General features: G+C 43.1%; 1 protein-coding gene across 6 annotated transcripts in view; it reads right to left on the reverse strand.

Annotated features, from left to right (window-relative positions):
- Positions 1 to 14854, reverse strand: part of LOC142948398 (adenylate cyclase 9) — a 31040-nt gene that overhangs the window by 4254 nt on the left and 11932 nt on the right. For 2 of the 6 annotated variants that reach the window (XM_076090413.1, XM_076090412.1), the window contains 8 exons: positions 5995 to 6194; positions 5668 to 5775; positions 4871 to 5145; positions 4037 to 4148; positions 3387 to 3604; positions 2060 to 2216; positions 1018 to 1166; positions 655 to 684 (listed from right to left, as the gene is read on the reverse strand). In XM_076090413.1, coding sequence (XP_075946528.1) covers positions 655 to 684; positions 1018 to 1166; positions 2060 to 2216; positions 3387 to 3604; positions 4037 to 4148; positions 4871 to 5145; positions 5668 to 5775; positions 5995 to 6194 — 1249 coding nt within the window. The remainder of the gene's footprint in view (positions 1 to 654; positions 685 to 1017; positions 1167 to 2059; positions 2217 to 3386; positions 3605 to 4036; positions 4149 to 4870; positions 5146 to 5667; positions 5776 to 5994; positions 6195 to 14854) is intronic. The other 4 variants (XM_076090414.1, XM_076090416.1, XM_076090415.1 and 1 more) reach the window with 4 other exon arrangements.

Consider the following 14854-nt stretch of genomic DNA (forward strand, 5'->3'; position numbering starts at 1 on the left):
AAGACTTTAAACAATGTACACACTGTAACCAAAATAGTTCCTTAAGGTAATTATTTTGCAATGAGCACAAGTGTACATACAAGCATTCTGAACGTAAGGAAGGTTTGAAGGGTTATTTGTCCTTAAAAAAAAACACCACAGAAACCTCATGTTCCCTGCCGGTTGACAAGACTAATAAAAGCTAAAAGAAATACCTGAAGGCGCGCTGACTGCAACATTGGCTCATAAAATGATTTTGTTAGAACAGCAGTGTGCTCACGAATGATTCAAGTAGTGTTTGTATCCTGTAAGCCTTAAGAAGTAGCTGCCAATCAAAATGCTATCATATCATATCATATATTTACTAAAAAAAAAGTATTTTCCAGCCCCCTCTCCTCCTCTAAAGTGTAGTCAGCTAACTTCTGGCTCTGGGTTATATGAGTCATTTCTACCACTAGTGACATTTAGCAGCCATTACTGCTGGTGCACACAGGGGGAGACAGAGGAAGAGAGAGAGAGAGAAGGATAGGCGAGTACAGAGCAGGAAAGCGTGAGATTGAGTAAAAGCCAGACAGAGCTGCAGTTATGAAAAATTGGAAAAGCAAGCCGTCGCCCCTGTTGACCCTTCAAATGTCACTCATCCATCATCCCCTTTGTTTCCACGGAGACACTCACCCATGATCTGGCAAGCTGTTATTACCGGAACTGAAAGACGAAGAAGAGTGGTGTCAGTCAGAAGAAAGGAATGGTCACACACACACTCACACACACACACACACGAACGAACATAATGCAGTTCATATTAAATCCTTTTCCTGGCTGAAGAACAGGAAGTTAGAGTGATGTAGTACCAAAACAACTGGGTAAGTTACAATGTTTGAGAATAATGAATTAATGCATAAATAAAACTCATCTATCAATCTGCTGCATATATCAACTCATGTATGTCCGTGTATATACAGCACCTGTTGACTTGTGTGCGAGTACTGAATATTTGCATTTAGTATTTAAGCACGTGTGCAAGTAACACATGCTCACCTGTACCTGTGCAAGGGGCAGTACAGCAACAGCAGCAAGGCGACCCCTGTAGCAGTGGCCAGGACCGAGCGCATCCAAAAACTCAGCTGACAGAAGTTACAATACTGGATGATGGCCAGGATGGTGGCACAGCACAAGAACATGGTCACCTGGAGAAAAGGGGCTCGTCATTAAAGCGATTTAACAACGCAACTAAGGACTATACTGTGAGAGCAAAACAGAACAAATACAGTTTAGCCCGTGAGGCCGTTGTGTATGCGTGTTGAGTAGGAGAGGTGATTATGAGTTTAGGGTTAACTAAATAATCCACATTATGGATCTTCGTTCTGCAACTGGTACATAAAATGTAGATGTCAAATGCAATATGAACTAAGTCAGAGCTTCAAAGGCATTAAAGTCCAGAAAACTGCATGTCTAATTAACAACCCTCCATTAGACTACCACTTTGATCTGCAAGCCCCGAAGAGATGGAGAGAGTGGCGGGGTGAGACAGAGCGGGGGGGGGGGGGGGGGGGGGGGGGAAATAGAAAAATGGGGCGTTGAAAATCCCTGAAAAACAAGGTATCAAAACACCACACATCTTGCAAGCAGCCGTTACCTCAAAGCTGAAAAGAGAGGATCAAACTTATACAGATGGCCTTGAATCAAAACGGCACAAAAAAACGCTGTGAAGTATGGCTGCTCTCAATCTTCTCACATGCAGGACTCAGAGAAGAAGAAATGTCAACATTTCTGGTGCCAAGGTCCACAGGCGAAGCCTCCTGAAGCCTCTGAGCTGTTTTCCTTCTGCAGTTCCTGAAAGGGCTAATGCCAGCTAACGGCTCTGCTGGCCTCCAAGGATCTCTGGCTTCAAACCACCATGGGCAAGATTTCAAACTGCCGACTCCTCTCTGATTATTTTGGTTTCAGTCAGTGAGGGCAATAGTTAAATCAGCTAAAGGACTAGTACTAATGGTGATAGTGATTGCAGCCTTAACAGCTGTAGCAGCAATATTTTCCTTTCCAGTTTTTGATCCTACCGCCCACCAATAGATATGTTTACCTGAAGGGGCAAGCGGCTGCAGGTGAGGTGGGACAGCACAGAGATGGCAGGAAGGGAGACTAACACAGCCCCAATCACGTGACGGGGGACCCATCCAGAGACTACCAGGAGCAGGGAGCGGGTACAGTTCATCACCTTCTCCAGATAGAAGGCCATACTGCAGTAGAGGAGAGGAGGACATTGTGTTAGGAGGAGACAGCAGAGGATGACTTTCCAGCAGCACAACCCCAAAGCATTGTCAGTTCATTCTAAATGATGCCAAAATAAGAATCACGAAAAACACGACCAAACTAAATAGTCACACACAAAACAGTAAAGTAAAGAAAAACATTATCTTTCGCCGTATGACTCCACCCCTAAACCTCAACTGCGGTAGACTCTTAACGATCATTAATTAAGACACATTATTAAAACATAACTGTCCAAGTCCCAACTAGAAGATGAAGATTTATTGCCCTTTTTTCACATAGCAATAAGTAGAAATTAATTTCTTTACAAATGTTCTCCACATCCATAAAACACACCACAAAATACATAAAATACATCACTTGAAATACTGGAAGCTTCAAGTATTATTTATTTTGGTCTGGAACTCTACCTGGTAGCAGGACGTCATTGTGCCAATTTCTGAGCCAATACTGGTCCTTCACAAAAATTGGACAATAGACAGTCATATCTGACAAAGGAAGTTAATTGATTGTGGTGTGGAAGCCAACCACCACATTAAATAATTTGTTTTGGTTTCAGTGGAGAGTTGCGGTGCAATGGGATGGTCAATCAGTTTTCAATCCTGTGCCACAGAGGCCCAAGAGATACCGGGGGGCTTTTCAGTATGCTAACATGTCTCCTTGACTCTTTTCTTCGCCTCCTCACCTCCTCTCCTCCTCTCCTCATATCTTAGTCCAGCCCACGAGAGATGCGTGCGGAGGAGGTGAGGAAGAGAAGCGTGAAGAGAGGACCCGAGACTACAGGCACTTAACAAATGAGACATCATTGCCTGAGAGCCTGCATCTTAAAGCGACGTCAATTAAATATGACGTGTGCCGCTGATGCATCAGCTATCCTTTATTTTTGTTATAGCGCTGTACTTTATGATCTGTCAGATGAGCATAACAAAGTTCTGCCGTGGTTTGAGATTAGTCAAGGCCCCATAATGTGGAAGATCCCCGGAAGATCCGGGTATTTTTATCTAAATCCTATTTGGAAACAAACATTTCGATATCATTGGGCTCTGATGGCACAGCACTGACAACACAACAGCCTAAATTACACTTCAGACACTTTTCCATCACACACAAAAGCACACCCACAGACACAGCCTCCTCACCGTATGGAGAGCACCAGGGAGGCCAGCTCCAACAGGCCAGCCAGGGGAGCCAGGGCCAGGGCGGCGGGAGCTGGAGGGCCCACAGTGGCTGGGCTCACCAGAGGTGGAAGGAAACAGGCCAGTGTCAGGGCCAGGAAGACAAAACAGCTGAGGAGAACATCCAGGAAGGAGCTGAAAGTGGAGCTCGCAAATGTCTGCACTTGCACCAGGTTCTTCACCTGGAGAGGACAGAGGGACGGGAAACTGAGGACAGCAGTGGCTCAATTTTCTGAGAAATCTGTGTTTGCAGCATACAGTGAGCATCACTGCAGATTCGCATGAAATGAACTGAAGAGGTTGAATGTCAGTGTTTTTGAGCTCTGTAGTAACACTGGTGTAACAGCAGGGGGCTGCAAGGCTGTGAGGTCATAGCAGGCCAAGTGGAACTGGTCCTGTGAGTGTGACAATGTGTTGCACTAATGTGACATAACTTTACTTTTCTTTTCTTTTATGGGGCGGGGCGGGGGGGGGGGGGGGGCGACGACACACAGTCAGACACAGGAACAAAGCACACTATCTATAAACCCCTACATGTTTTATAACACTATTGTTCACCCAAGAAGTAGTCTAAGGTTAGTGCTGAGTGAGGCAATGATGAGTCTTGTAATTACAGTGTGTACCTCCTCCTTGTAGCTGCTGCGATAAGCCTTTTCCAGAGGTCTCTCTAGGAAGTTGAGGCTGATCTTGTTGATGGGTGGCTTGAAAAAGTAGTCCTTCATCAGACTGTGAACCACAGGGAAACAAGACACAATATAAGGGAATATGTTTTTTCCTTAGAAAATCAAATATTTCTGAAAATGAATCAACAACAAATGACAAAATTTACTTTTTCATCTACTTTTCCAGCTGCTCTACTTTAATGATAACATTTTGCAGATGGGATATTTCAACCTTTTCTGTCTATAGTGACATTGTTTTGATGGCATTTTCAACCCTGCATTTCTTAGTCCAGTTGAGTCAGACTCTGGTCTGTTTTCCCGCTGGGTACAATTTGTTTTGGGCAGATCAGAACACACCAATCGTACTCTGGTGCAGCCTATTCTGTGCCCTCTGAATGGAGAGGTATCAAGTTATCATATGACAATAAGTGTGAAACATTTGCTTTCTATTTCTACGAGCACCCTGAGGACTTTCTGTGTGGAGTTTGCATCGTTGTCTCAGTGTTCATTTGCGTTTCCTGACATGTAAGATGTGAGGGTGAATGTATCTATCTTATGCTATTTATTATCCTTGTGATTGACTGGCAACTGGTGTGGATAGGAACACACATTGACATGGTGAACATTATGTAGAGAGGTTTGAATAATTCATATAATTCAGTTAAAATACTCATGACCAAATGGATCCCTTCACCATTATTCACTCTATAACCCTTAATAAAGTAAATCAGTCACCTTGAGTGATATTATCAGTTCCTAAATTCTACCTTCAACCTCTTTGCTCACCTGTCCTCCCTGATAACATCCACAAAGTGGGCGTCACTCTTTTCTCGGGAGTTCTTGGCGCGCAGCTGGATCAGAGCGGAGTGATCCATTCCTGTGCCAGCTGTCCCTGTGCCACCAGTCATGCCTAGACTGGTGCCGGTTACCGTGCTTGTGCTGGTCTTCTTCTCTTTCTCCTGAAGCATGTCGCACAGGGAGCTCTGGCTGGCTCGCACTGGGTCCTCCAACGGGGGACTCAGGAGACCGTTGGCTGCTCTGGGACTGTGACCTGGGATGAACTGGATCAGGGTGAGAAGGTGATGTAGAACAAAGAAGAAGAGAGGGACACGATTCAGAATATGGAGGAGAAGAAGAAGCAGAAGAGCAAAGAGAAAGCATGGATGTGGGATTCCACTGCCCTGATTTTCTCATTGTGCCATGTTTGAAACACTTCCTGCACAACTTAAAGTTGGGCCTCGTATACATTTCCTGGTACCGGTGACAGCCCTGCCACATTTCATTGAATTTTGTACTTCCTCATACCGATGCTAGCTAGCAGACCACATCTGCTCTGAGCATCCCGGCCAACAAATATATGTGTTGTTGATTCCGCTATTCTAATCTGTGTGATGTTAATGCGAAACACATTGGGTAGCTTATTTAAAAAATAGAGATTATAAATTATTTTGAGATTTTAATATGCGATTTTAATATTGCATTTTTAAGACTTTTGAAGGACTGATTCAAGGCATCTTAATACCAATCAAGGCCTTGTTTTCAGATGTATTTAATTCAATGCCTTTAAGGATCTGGTGTTGTACCTTGGCACCGCTGGTCTTGTGCTCCTCCTGGCAGCCGTTCAGCACAGCAACATCGTCACCCTGCTCTGCCCCCGAAGACAAGATCACACTACGGGACACAAAGGGAGGCTAGAGAGACAAAGGGACAGTGGTGGGAGAGGTTGACAAATTAAAACATATCAAACAGAAGCACTTTGAGATATAACAACACTTAAATGGGTTTTCAGCCACAAAGACAGTCATCATAATTATCTTTCTTTTAGAAACTAACACAAACCATCACAGAATAAACAGTAGAGGTATCTATCTCTATATTCCACCCTCGACTTTTACTTTCTTCTGACTTACCCTGATGCTGTCTGGAGGTTGGTGGGGCAGCTGGGGCTCAGCGGCCTGTGCTCCCCCTGGGATGAGGTCCGGTGTGCGGGGCTGAGAACAGGAGGACAGGCTGACCCCAACCAAATCTCCGCCCGACAGCCCCACCTGAGAACAGCCATACTGCGCCTCAAGCTCCAACTTCCTCCCTGAGATCAGGTAGGTTTTTATCCCTGAGGAGAAGCACAAGCAAAAAATAATGTTCTTGGTTCTCTATGCAATATTCAGAACATTAACATAGCGTCAAACAACTATATTTAATGTAAAGGTATAGTGGAGTAATGTTGTCCTGAGCAGAGAATGAAGTCACTCTCCCTCTGTGCGTGTAATCCGACCATCTCTGATTTGTCGACATAGTTGGGCCGGCCTCATGCTTTTAGTGCATGTAAGTGCATGTGAGCGTGACCAACTGGTTAGCTCTTCACTGTGCTCAGATGGCGGTCACGGAAGCGTATAAATGAGCTGAAGCACATGAAAGAGACAGTCAGATGTTCCTCAAAATAATCATGGCTTGATGGTGATGCAATCCTTTCAATGACACATTAGGCTGGACCACCACAAAGTAATAGGCAATTTGTTTATGCCAAACATTAGCTGGGCAACAAATCCTCTAATGAGAGGATTGCTGCATGTTACATCTGTTTACTCTAATCTGATGCTGAAACAATAAGTCAGTCTACAGGATATTTTGGGATTGTAATTCAAATTCAATTCTCTGGTACACATTCCTAACCTGTTGGTTATAGCTTCAAAGATGCTAAAATGATCTTGTGTTTCTTTGTTTTAGATAATTATGATATAAACACTTTTGTATGTTGATGAGACTAAATCTGGCTTGAAATCTCACAGTAACAGTTTAACACACATCATTTCTGAGTGACACGCATTCATTGTTTTTGACGTGTAAAAATAGTGGCTAGTTGCAGACATACAATCATCCGAAACTCTTTGTTGATGCACACACACACACTGAAAAGAAGGTGGTAATGTAATACTGGGTGTTTCACCAACTATGTTTGCACATCAGCCCAGAGCTCCGGCCGTCTTCACACTAGTGTAGGGCCAACAAGGAAATATACAAACAGTGGATTAGAGTAGTGGCCCATAGCCAGGCGCTATCAGCCTGTCCAAACACACAGTAATCTGGCTAGCTGGCCTCTCTGTTCAAACAGCTAAAGGTGCTAACCTTGTTAGCACGTTGATGACGGAAGGAGTAACCAGGCCATAATGGAACCTGGTCCAGGACTCTTTATGGGCACCCTACCTCCAACCGATTGTCGGTGTTTGATTTCACTGTTATGTACACTGCTTTCCAAAAAAAGACTTAAACCAATTGTCTGTGTCTTTGTTCCCGACTGCAGTACATTCCTGACTCAGTGAGCTTTTAAGTATGTGAGATAAGAGCTTCCAGGACAAACATATACTGTATTAATGCATGCCTAGCGCATATGTCTAAGATATTTTAAAGATTGTTGTCATATTTTATCACTGCAAATGCTTTAGTTTGGAAATTATCTGGAGTAAATGAGCACATGTGGCTGTGAAAAACATATTTGAATATAAAAACGTATTTTTCTATCCTTTAAAAGAGTTATTGCTGTCCCGTTCTCACAATAAAACATTATCTTTGAAGCATGGTGTGAAAAAAGGCTTTATAATCAAACCGAGGAAGATTGATTTAGTGAAACTCCTCATGACCTGACTTTATGTCGTGCTAACCGACATCATGTAGTTTCATATTCAAAGGAAAAGCGATGATGCGATGACGTGTCAATCTGTGTAAGTGTGACTGATGAGCATCCGACCCATATGTGAAAGCATGTGCGTCAGTCTGATGCTGAGTGCGTGTGTTCATAAGTCAATTTGTGTACTACAGAATGTTTGCAACATTTTTTGTGAATCTCTCACACACACGCACACACACACACACACGCACACACACACACACACACACACACACACACACACACACACACACACACACACTCCCCCTCATGTCTGTCTGTCTCTTCTCAGACTGGTTGTATCTACAGTTTTAATATCTCTCCATCTCTTTAGATCCTCCCTCTCTTTACTCTCCTTATACTGTTACTGCTTTTCTTCTCTCCAACTTTTACAATTTCTACTGAGTCAGTGTAATAGAAATCTAATATGTTAATATAATAATAATAACAATTTCTATAAAACAATAATAAATAGTACATTTCGTAGAGCAGCAGCTGTATCGGTATAAATGCTTCCACTCTTGGTGCAGGGCTTATCCAACCTGCTACTCACAATAACAGTCCCAGGGATTCGTTGACGTGGAATAAGACTAAGAACTTGCCTTTTAAAAAGTCGAATTGGTCACGTCAGTGGCAGAACTAAAGTCAATTTCAATGATTTGGTGTATGATTGTTTCATGGCCAAGGGCTAATCTGCAAATATAAAAAGATACACCAGAGGTTAAGTTGGCCACTGTGAAACCAATGGGCATGACTGAGCATCACCACAGCTCTCTGTTCTGCTTCCGTGTCTGCATAAATAAAATTAGTTATGAATGTGTAACTAACAATGAACTTATCTTGGCAGTCTGGAAGCACTGTGTGTCGTGTTCCAAGCCCTGGGACAGCGTCGACTTGGCAGACATCCTCGGCCCGTAGGCCAACAACAGCCCTAACTTAGGTTAGAGTCCTTTGCCAAGCGGGCGACAAAGACCATTTATGAGATCTCAACCCACTCTCTCACACTCATACTCATACTCACACACACACACACACACACACACAGGTTCATGCTGTTCTGCTTGCGGGAAAAGCTTGCAGGCCGGAAAATGGCCCGCAAGCTTTTCAGACATGACTCGTTACAAATAGTTCACTGATTAAAGCACTATTGGATCGTCAGTTAACAGGATTTCACAAAGATTTTGTGCTAATTTGTTTATTAAATGCTTTAGACAGAGGTCTTAAAAACCTTGATTTGGCTGGCAAAAAAATGTATTTACTACTTGACTTCTTTCTTTACAGGGCTTGTATAAAGGCAGTAAAGTACACCATGAATATGAGATATGAGTTTACAGTTAATTACAATCCCTCCTCGGCATTGTGGAGGTTGGTTTATGGCGTTTTCCGGTTACACTCGTTGTCTTTTTGTTCTTCATCGTACATTTAGTTTTTTTCCGCCCTCCGATGTTTCCGAGAATACAGCGTTGAGCATAAACACCTTCGTGCGTGCTCACGCGCCATCTGTGAAAGGCTCGTGCCAGAGTGTCGCGCGTGTATAAAACAAAACTCAGGCATCATACATTTAGTTATTTACACTTTTGCTTTTCCCCATTGTGACAAAATGTCTTCTGCGAGACAGGCCTACTAAGCAGATTATCTAATTTACAAAAGTAAAAACCTTCCACACGAGCAAAGGCACGAAATCTACAAAGCATAGCCCACTGACAACACTTTATGTAAAAATACATCATAGTCCTTAAAATAGATATCGTAAATATTATATATGTATATTTTATTTGCAGTTCGCAGTTGGATGAGATCGGCTGCTCAAGTGACAGAAGAACCTGAAATAATTCACTGTAATGTATTGAATTAAAAAATGTTATTCAGTAATGTTTTTTAAACTTTCATGTCAGTAAAAGGCCAAAAAATACTGTAGCTAGAGATGTCGAGGCGTACGTTCACCACAGACACTTATTTTGTGATCTTCCCTCTTACTCTAGTGTCCATTGGAGGCAAAATGCAGACAAATTAGTGACACAGACACAGAGGAGATAGCGAAATCAGAGTGGCAAACAGCGAAGAGATGGCGAGGGGGCGGAAGAGACCAGGAGTACTCTGAGATTTCTAACTTTATCAACAGGTTGCTCTAAACTCTAAAACAGACCTTGAATTGTGAGGGCGTTTCGAGGTTTGACACAATAGACACTGAAAAATGTTCCCACCATCAACTGCAGAGTAGGTTAATGTGTGTGTGTGTGTGTGTGTGTGTGTGTGTGTGTGTGTGTGTGTGTATGTGTGTGTGTGTGTGTGTGTGTGTTCTAGTTGTAGTAGCAGTAGCTGTCCTCAGCTGAACTCTCTCTGGTCCAGCCAGCTGGTCTGAATAAATCAATAAAAACCATTGAGCTGCATTGAGACCTTAAAGTGCTCGTGTCAGTTTCTTTCCCAGAGTGCTGCCTTTACAGAGCCTGGAAAGGATCAACGCACAAATGCACACATGTGCAGATATACACACACCCGTGAGACCAATGTGTTTCAATGACTTTGGCTGCACAAACTCAGTTGTAAAGAATTAGCTCTGTTATGCCGTAGCACTTGGATAAACACACAAGATACAGAGGCACTTTATTGTCTAGAATCTATCTGATGCTCAGGCACACACACACACACACACACAAACACACACAGACTAAGAAATGTCCATACAGTATATATGTAGATCTAGTCATGACAACAAGAGCAAAACATGGAAATTACAAACATTTCTGGGGCTTCATCTCAACATTTGTGCCTGTTTTCCACGCTTGCCAGTCAAATGACTGAAAACATTTTACCTACCTTAAAGCTAAAGAGATTTGAATGAGCAAGTTAAGAGCCAATTCATTTTTAAAGGGATGTTTTTACAACTTCTTTGGAGCCGAATAAGGTGACAGACGCTGGTACTCTATGTGGGATAAAATAAAACTGGAAGCAGTCCAATGAAGTAACTGTCGGTCACTTATTCTGAGGTTGGATCCATTCAAGTCTAATTTCAGGCGTGTTTGAACAGAAACATCTGTACAAAGTATTGCACTGAAAAATCTGCAACAAACACTAACTTGCACATAAAAAATAAATGTAATAATTTGGTTGTTAATGTGTGAGTAGGTATGCACATGCAACACACACCCTCCAAGAGGACATAGCCCTTAATACACAAGACCCCCTTTCCAGGAAATATGCAGCATCTGCCTGTCTGAGACATATTGGATGGTGAACACACACAAACATGGCCTTTCCGGCGAGTATGACTCATCCAAGGTAGTGCTCTGCAGTGTTGTCGCCTTTGCCCCACATATCCTCGTTTATTAGAAATCACCAACAACGTGCAAACACACACACCACATGCACAGTCACTTCCACAAGACTAAGTAGAAAGGGTGTATATACGTGAATGAATGAATGAATGAACAGAAGCATCAATGGAGAGGAAGCGTAGCTGAGTCGTCACATTCCACATGTACACCACAAGACCATACACACACACACACACACACACACACACATCCGAAAATGACTCATATGAGCACACCACACTCACTTACACAGCCACGCATACGGATTCAAACGCATTGCACTAGTGCTGAAACATCTGGTAAATTCATCAATCGAAAAATGATCCTTAAACAATTTAGATAATTATCATAAACATAAAGCAAAAATGTTAAACATTTGCTGCTAACAGCTTCTCAAAAGCAAGGATTTGCAGCATCTTCTCAAGATCACATCATTGTAAAAGGCATATTTTCTTAAGCTCAGGGAAATTGTGATGGGCCATTTATAAATATCGATTGATATCATACAGAACAAACGTGAATTAATCAACCAGACAAAAGTGTAAAAGAAGATAAATGACTCGATTATGGAAATCATCATTATTTGCTGGCCTACAAATCTCTCCGTTACCAACACTCACACTCAAATTCAGATTTTTGATTGCATGCCTACATACACATACACTCTCACCCTCTAAACATACTGCATGCTAAGACACACACACACACACACACACACACACACACACACACACACACACAGAAACAGACACACACACAGACACACACACACACACACACACAGACACACAGACACACACTCCAAGAAGACAGTTCACTAAAAGGCTTGTGTGCAAACTCATACATGAGTTAACACAAAGCGCACACACACACCAAGGCTCGGCTCAGCGGTCCTCATGTGGGAGTGTCTGCCTGAATGTTTTAGACGAAGGCTGACATTTCAGCCGATCCCCACAGGACCGTCCCAAACCTGACTATGTACTTCCTGGCAAATAACCTTTGACCTTATGGCGGCTTCCAAGCACATGATCAAAAGCATCCCCCGGTGACCCCAAAGGTCGCCAGCTCCCCTTTGGTCCCAACACACAGAAAAGTGAAAATGTGTGTGAGCATGAGAGACAGAGGGAGACAAGGAGAAACGTTAACATGCAACATTTACTCAAACTGATTAAGCATCAAAGCAACTTCAATCAACCTCAAAGCTGAGGCAGAAAAAGATGAAGGCAGGCGGTGGCTTTTAACTTCCCCTTTCCTCCACGAGATTCATCAAACCTTTTCTCTCGTTCTTCACTTTCATCTTGCTGCTTGGAATAGTCAGAAAATAAACAACTCCAGCGCTAAAAATAGACTTCAACTCGTTTTCCCTTTTCACAGACTTGGCCTTCCCACTGTCCAACTTCTACTCAACTATGGCTCAAACCTTCTACTTCTTCTCTTTAGTCTTGCCAAACCTTATACATGTACCTTTCGCAGCCTCTCACGACCTATTTTTATATCTAGCTACTCTGTCTTGTCTCTGCCGTCATGCTCTCTCTCATTTTTCAGCCATCTTCCTTTCACTTAAACCTTCTCCCATCGGTCTTATTTTTTTTTTCTACCCCCCCCCCTCCAGTTTTCTCCCTGGTCAGTGGCGGGTCTTGAGAACAGGCCTGGTGCAATAGCAGATGCCTCCATATTTGGACACGCTGATGGAACCGAGGGATGAGGCTCTCGCACGATCCTCCTTCAAATACGCTCCCATTCCTCCCTCCTATCCATCTATCCATCCATCCCTCCTCCTCCTCCCTTCCTTCTTTTCTGCCATCATTTTAGTCCAGGGAGTTCCTCACTTGCTCCCTATTCTTCCTCCCTTTCTTTTGTCTCTCCATCTCCTCTATCTCGTTTTTTAAAATCATACTTTAACAAAGCCTCTGCTGGCAGCGTAGCAAATCAGACTCCCTCGGTTTGGGACAAACACGAGACCTTTGTCACATCATCCCTGGGGTACAGTAAGGTATCCAGAACTTGTTCTAACTGGAACCAATTCTAAAGACTACGAGTCTGGAACCCAATGAGAAACAACACCGCTTAAAGAAATATGGCTGCCGAAAAGTTTTCTTTGGCCTCATACATACAAACATCACGTTGTTTTCTTTTCAAACAAGAATTTGAACAACAAACTGATCCAAAATTGGAATCAGAATTGACAAAATCAAAATGATTTTGTCATCACCCCCCCCTCTCTCTCTCTCTCTCTGTTGTACTCCAAATAACATCTGACTATTGGTTAAATAATACACACATGCTGTTTTATTCATTCAAAATCTGCTTTCCCTCAGAAGATCCTACAAGTGTGTGTCTGTTTGTGACATATAGTGCAGTGAGTTGACAGGAACAGTGACGCACTCTGACAGTCACTCTCTCTCTCTCTCTTTCTCTCACACACACACACACACACACACACACACACACACACCGCTGTTAAAAGGCATTGTAGTGTCTCACTTCACAGATGCTCCCCTAGAGTTTCTCCGGGGGCGGCTGTCGCTCAGCGGCAGAGGACAGTCCTTGAGCAAGAAGTGACCAACCATTGTCCCCCTGCAAGGGGGAAGCCAACGACAACTGACACGTCACTTTGTTTCATGCATGAGCAAACACTCGGCCACATGTTATCTCCAAGCATGCTGGGAGGTTAACGGTGCGTCACGGTATTAGAATACACGTATATAGCGGAGTTTGTTATACTTATTAGGTCTTCTCTTCATTTAGCATAATTTCAGGGGTGCACAGACGCACTTGATGTGTATGGTCTCATTTGAGTAATACAGTCGTTGCGTGGCGTGATTCATTCTGCTGTATGACATGGATTTGTCGACCACTCACACACTTACATGCGCACACGCACACACATAACTCCCCTGCTGCCCTGGGAGAGACTGTGGGAAATCATTGGGAAAGGGTCATGACCAGAAAACATGCTCCGTCTTCTTCTCCCTTCTTCTTCTCTCTCTCTCTTCTGTTCTTCTTTTTAATGTCACACGACTCACTCCTTCCACAGACCACCAGGGAACAGCGCTTTACATGCCGTTTATAGTAGCACTTGACAGATTCAGGTTTTTGAAAGCCAGTACTTACATTTTTTTAGACAGACAGAGGATTTGTTCCAAGCACTTTCATGCTTAAAAAAAGAAAATCACCAATTTGCAGTATTTTATCTGACATTCACAGTGGCCATATTGTTGTGGTTTTTGGTTAGTGGTATCTCTTTTATTCTAAAACACAAACTACAACACTTAAAGAGCTTCAGGTCTTTAAAAAGGGCGTACTTCTTGTCTCACTACTTTGCATTAATATTCAACACTTACTTATTGAGAAATCCATCAGAGTAGAAGCATGCCGATTTCTCCACTACGGCCTTTTCAGACCTGACATTAACATGCGTCTTGGGAGATCCAATCGCAAGTGGACAACTCTGGGAGTGAATGCACTCGAGACGTGTTTAGAACAAATTGAGATCCGATCGCTGATGCACCACATTCAGAGGTGGTCCGCATGTGGCCACATCATTTTAGCAGTGCATACGCTAATGTGTCCTGGGCCACATTGAAGGACCGCCTACTCAAATGACGCATGTGTGTGAGCTTATAGGTGTTGTACTGCCGGAGCGCACCAGAAGGAAGCTCCGACACCTTTTTCTCTCTCTCGAAGTGACGAAACAGAATATTGGCAGTTCGCATAAATCAGATTTAAATTCATAAACAGTTTTTTTAAGCGCTTGAAGATCCAAACATGTAACGCAATTATGTAACGCAAGAG

The sequence above is a fragment of the Anarhichas minor genome, unplaced genomic scaffold (assembly GCF_050575085.1).
Source record: "Anarhichas minor isolate MPS153535 unplaced genomic scaffold, ASM5057508v1 ptg000012l, whole genome shotgun sequence".
NCBI classification, from domain to species: Eukaryota; Metazoa; Chordata; class Actinopteri; order Perciformes; family Anarhichadidae; genus Anarhichas; species Anarhichas minor.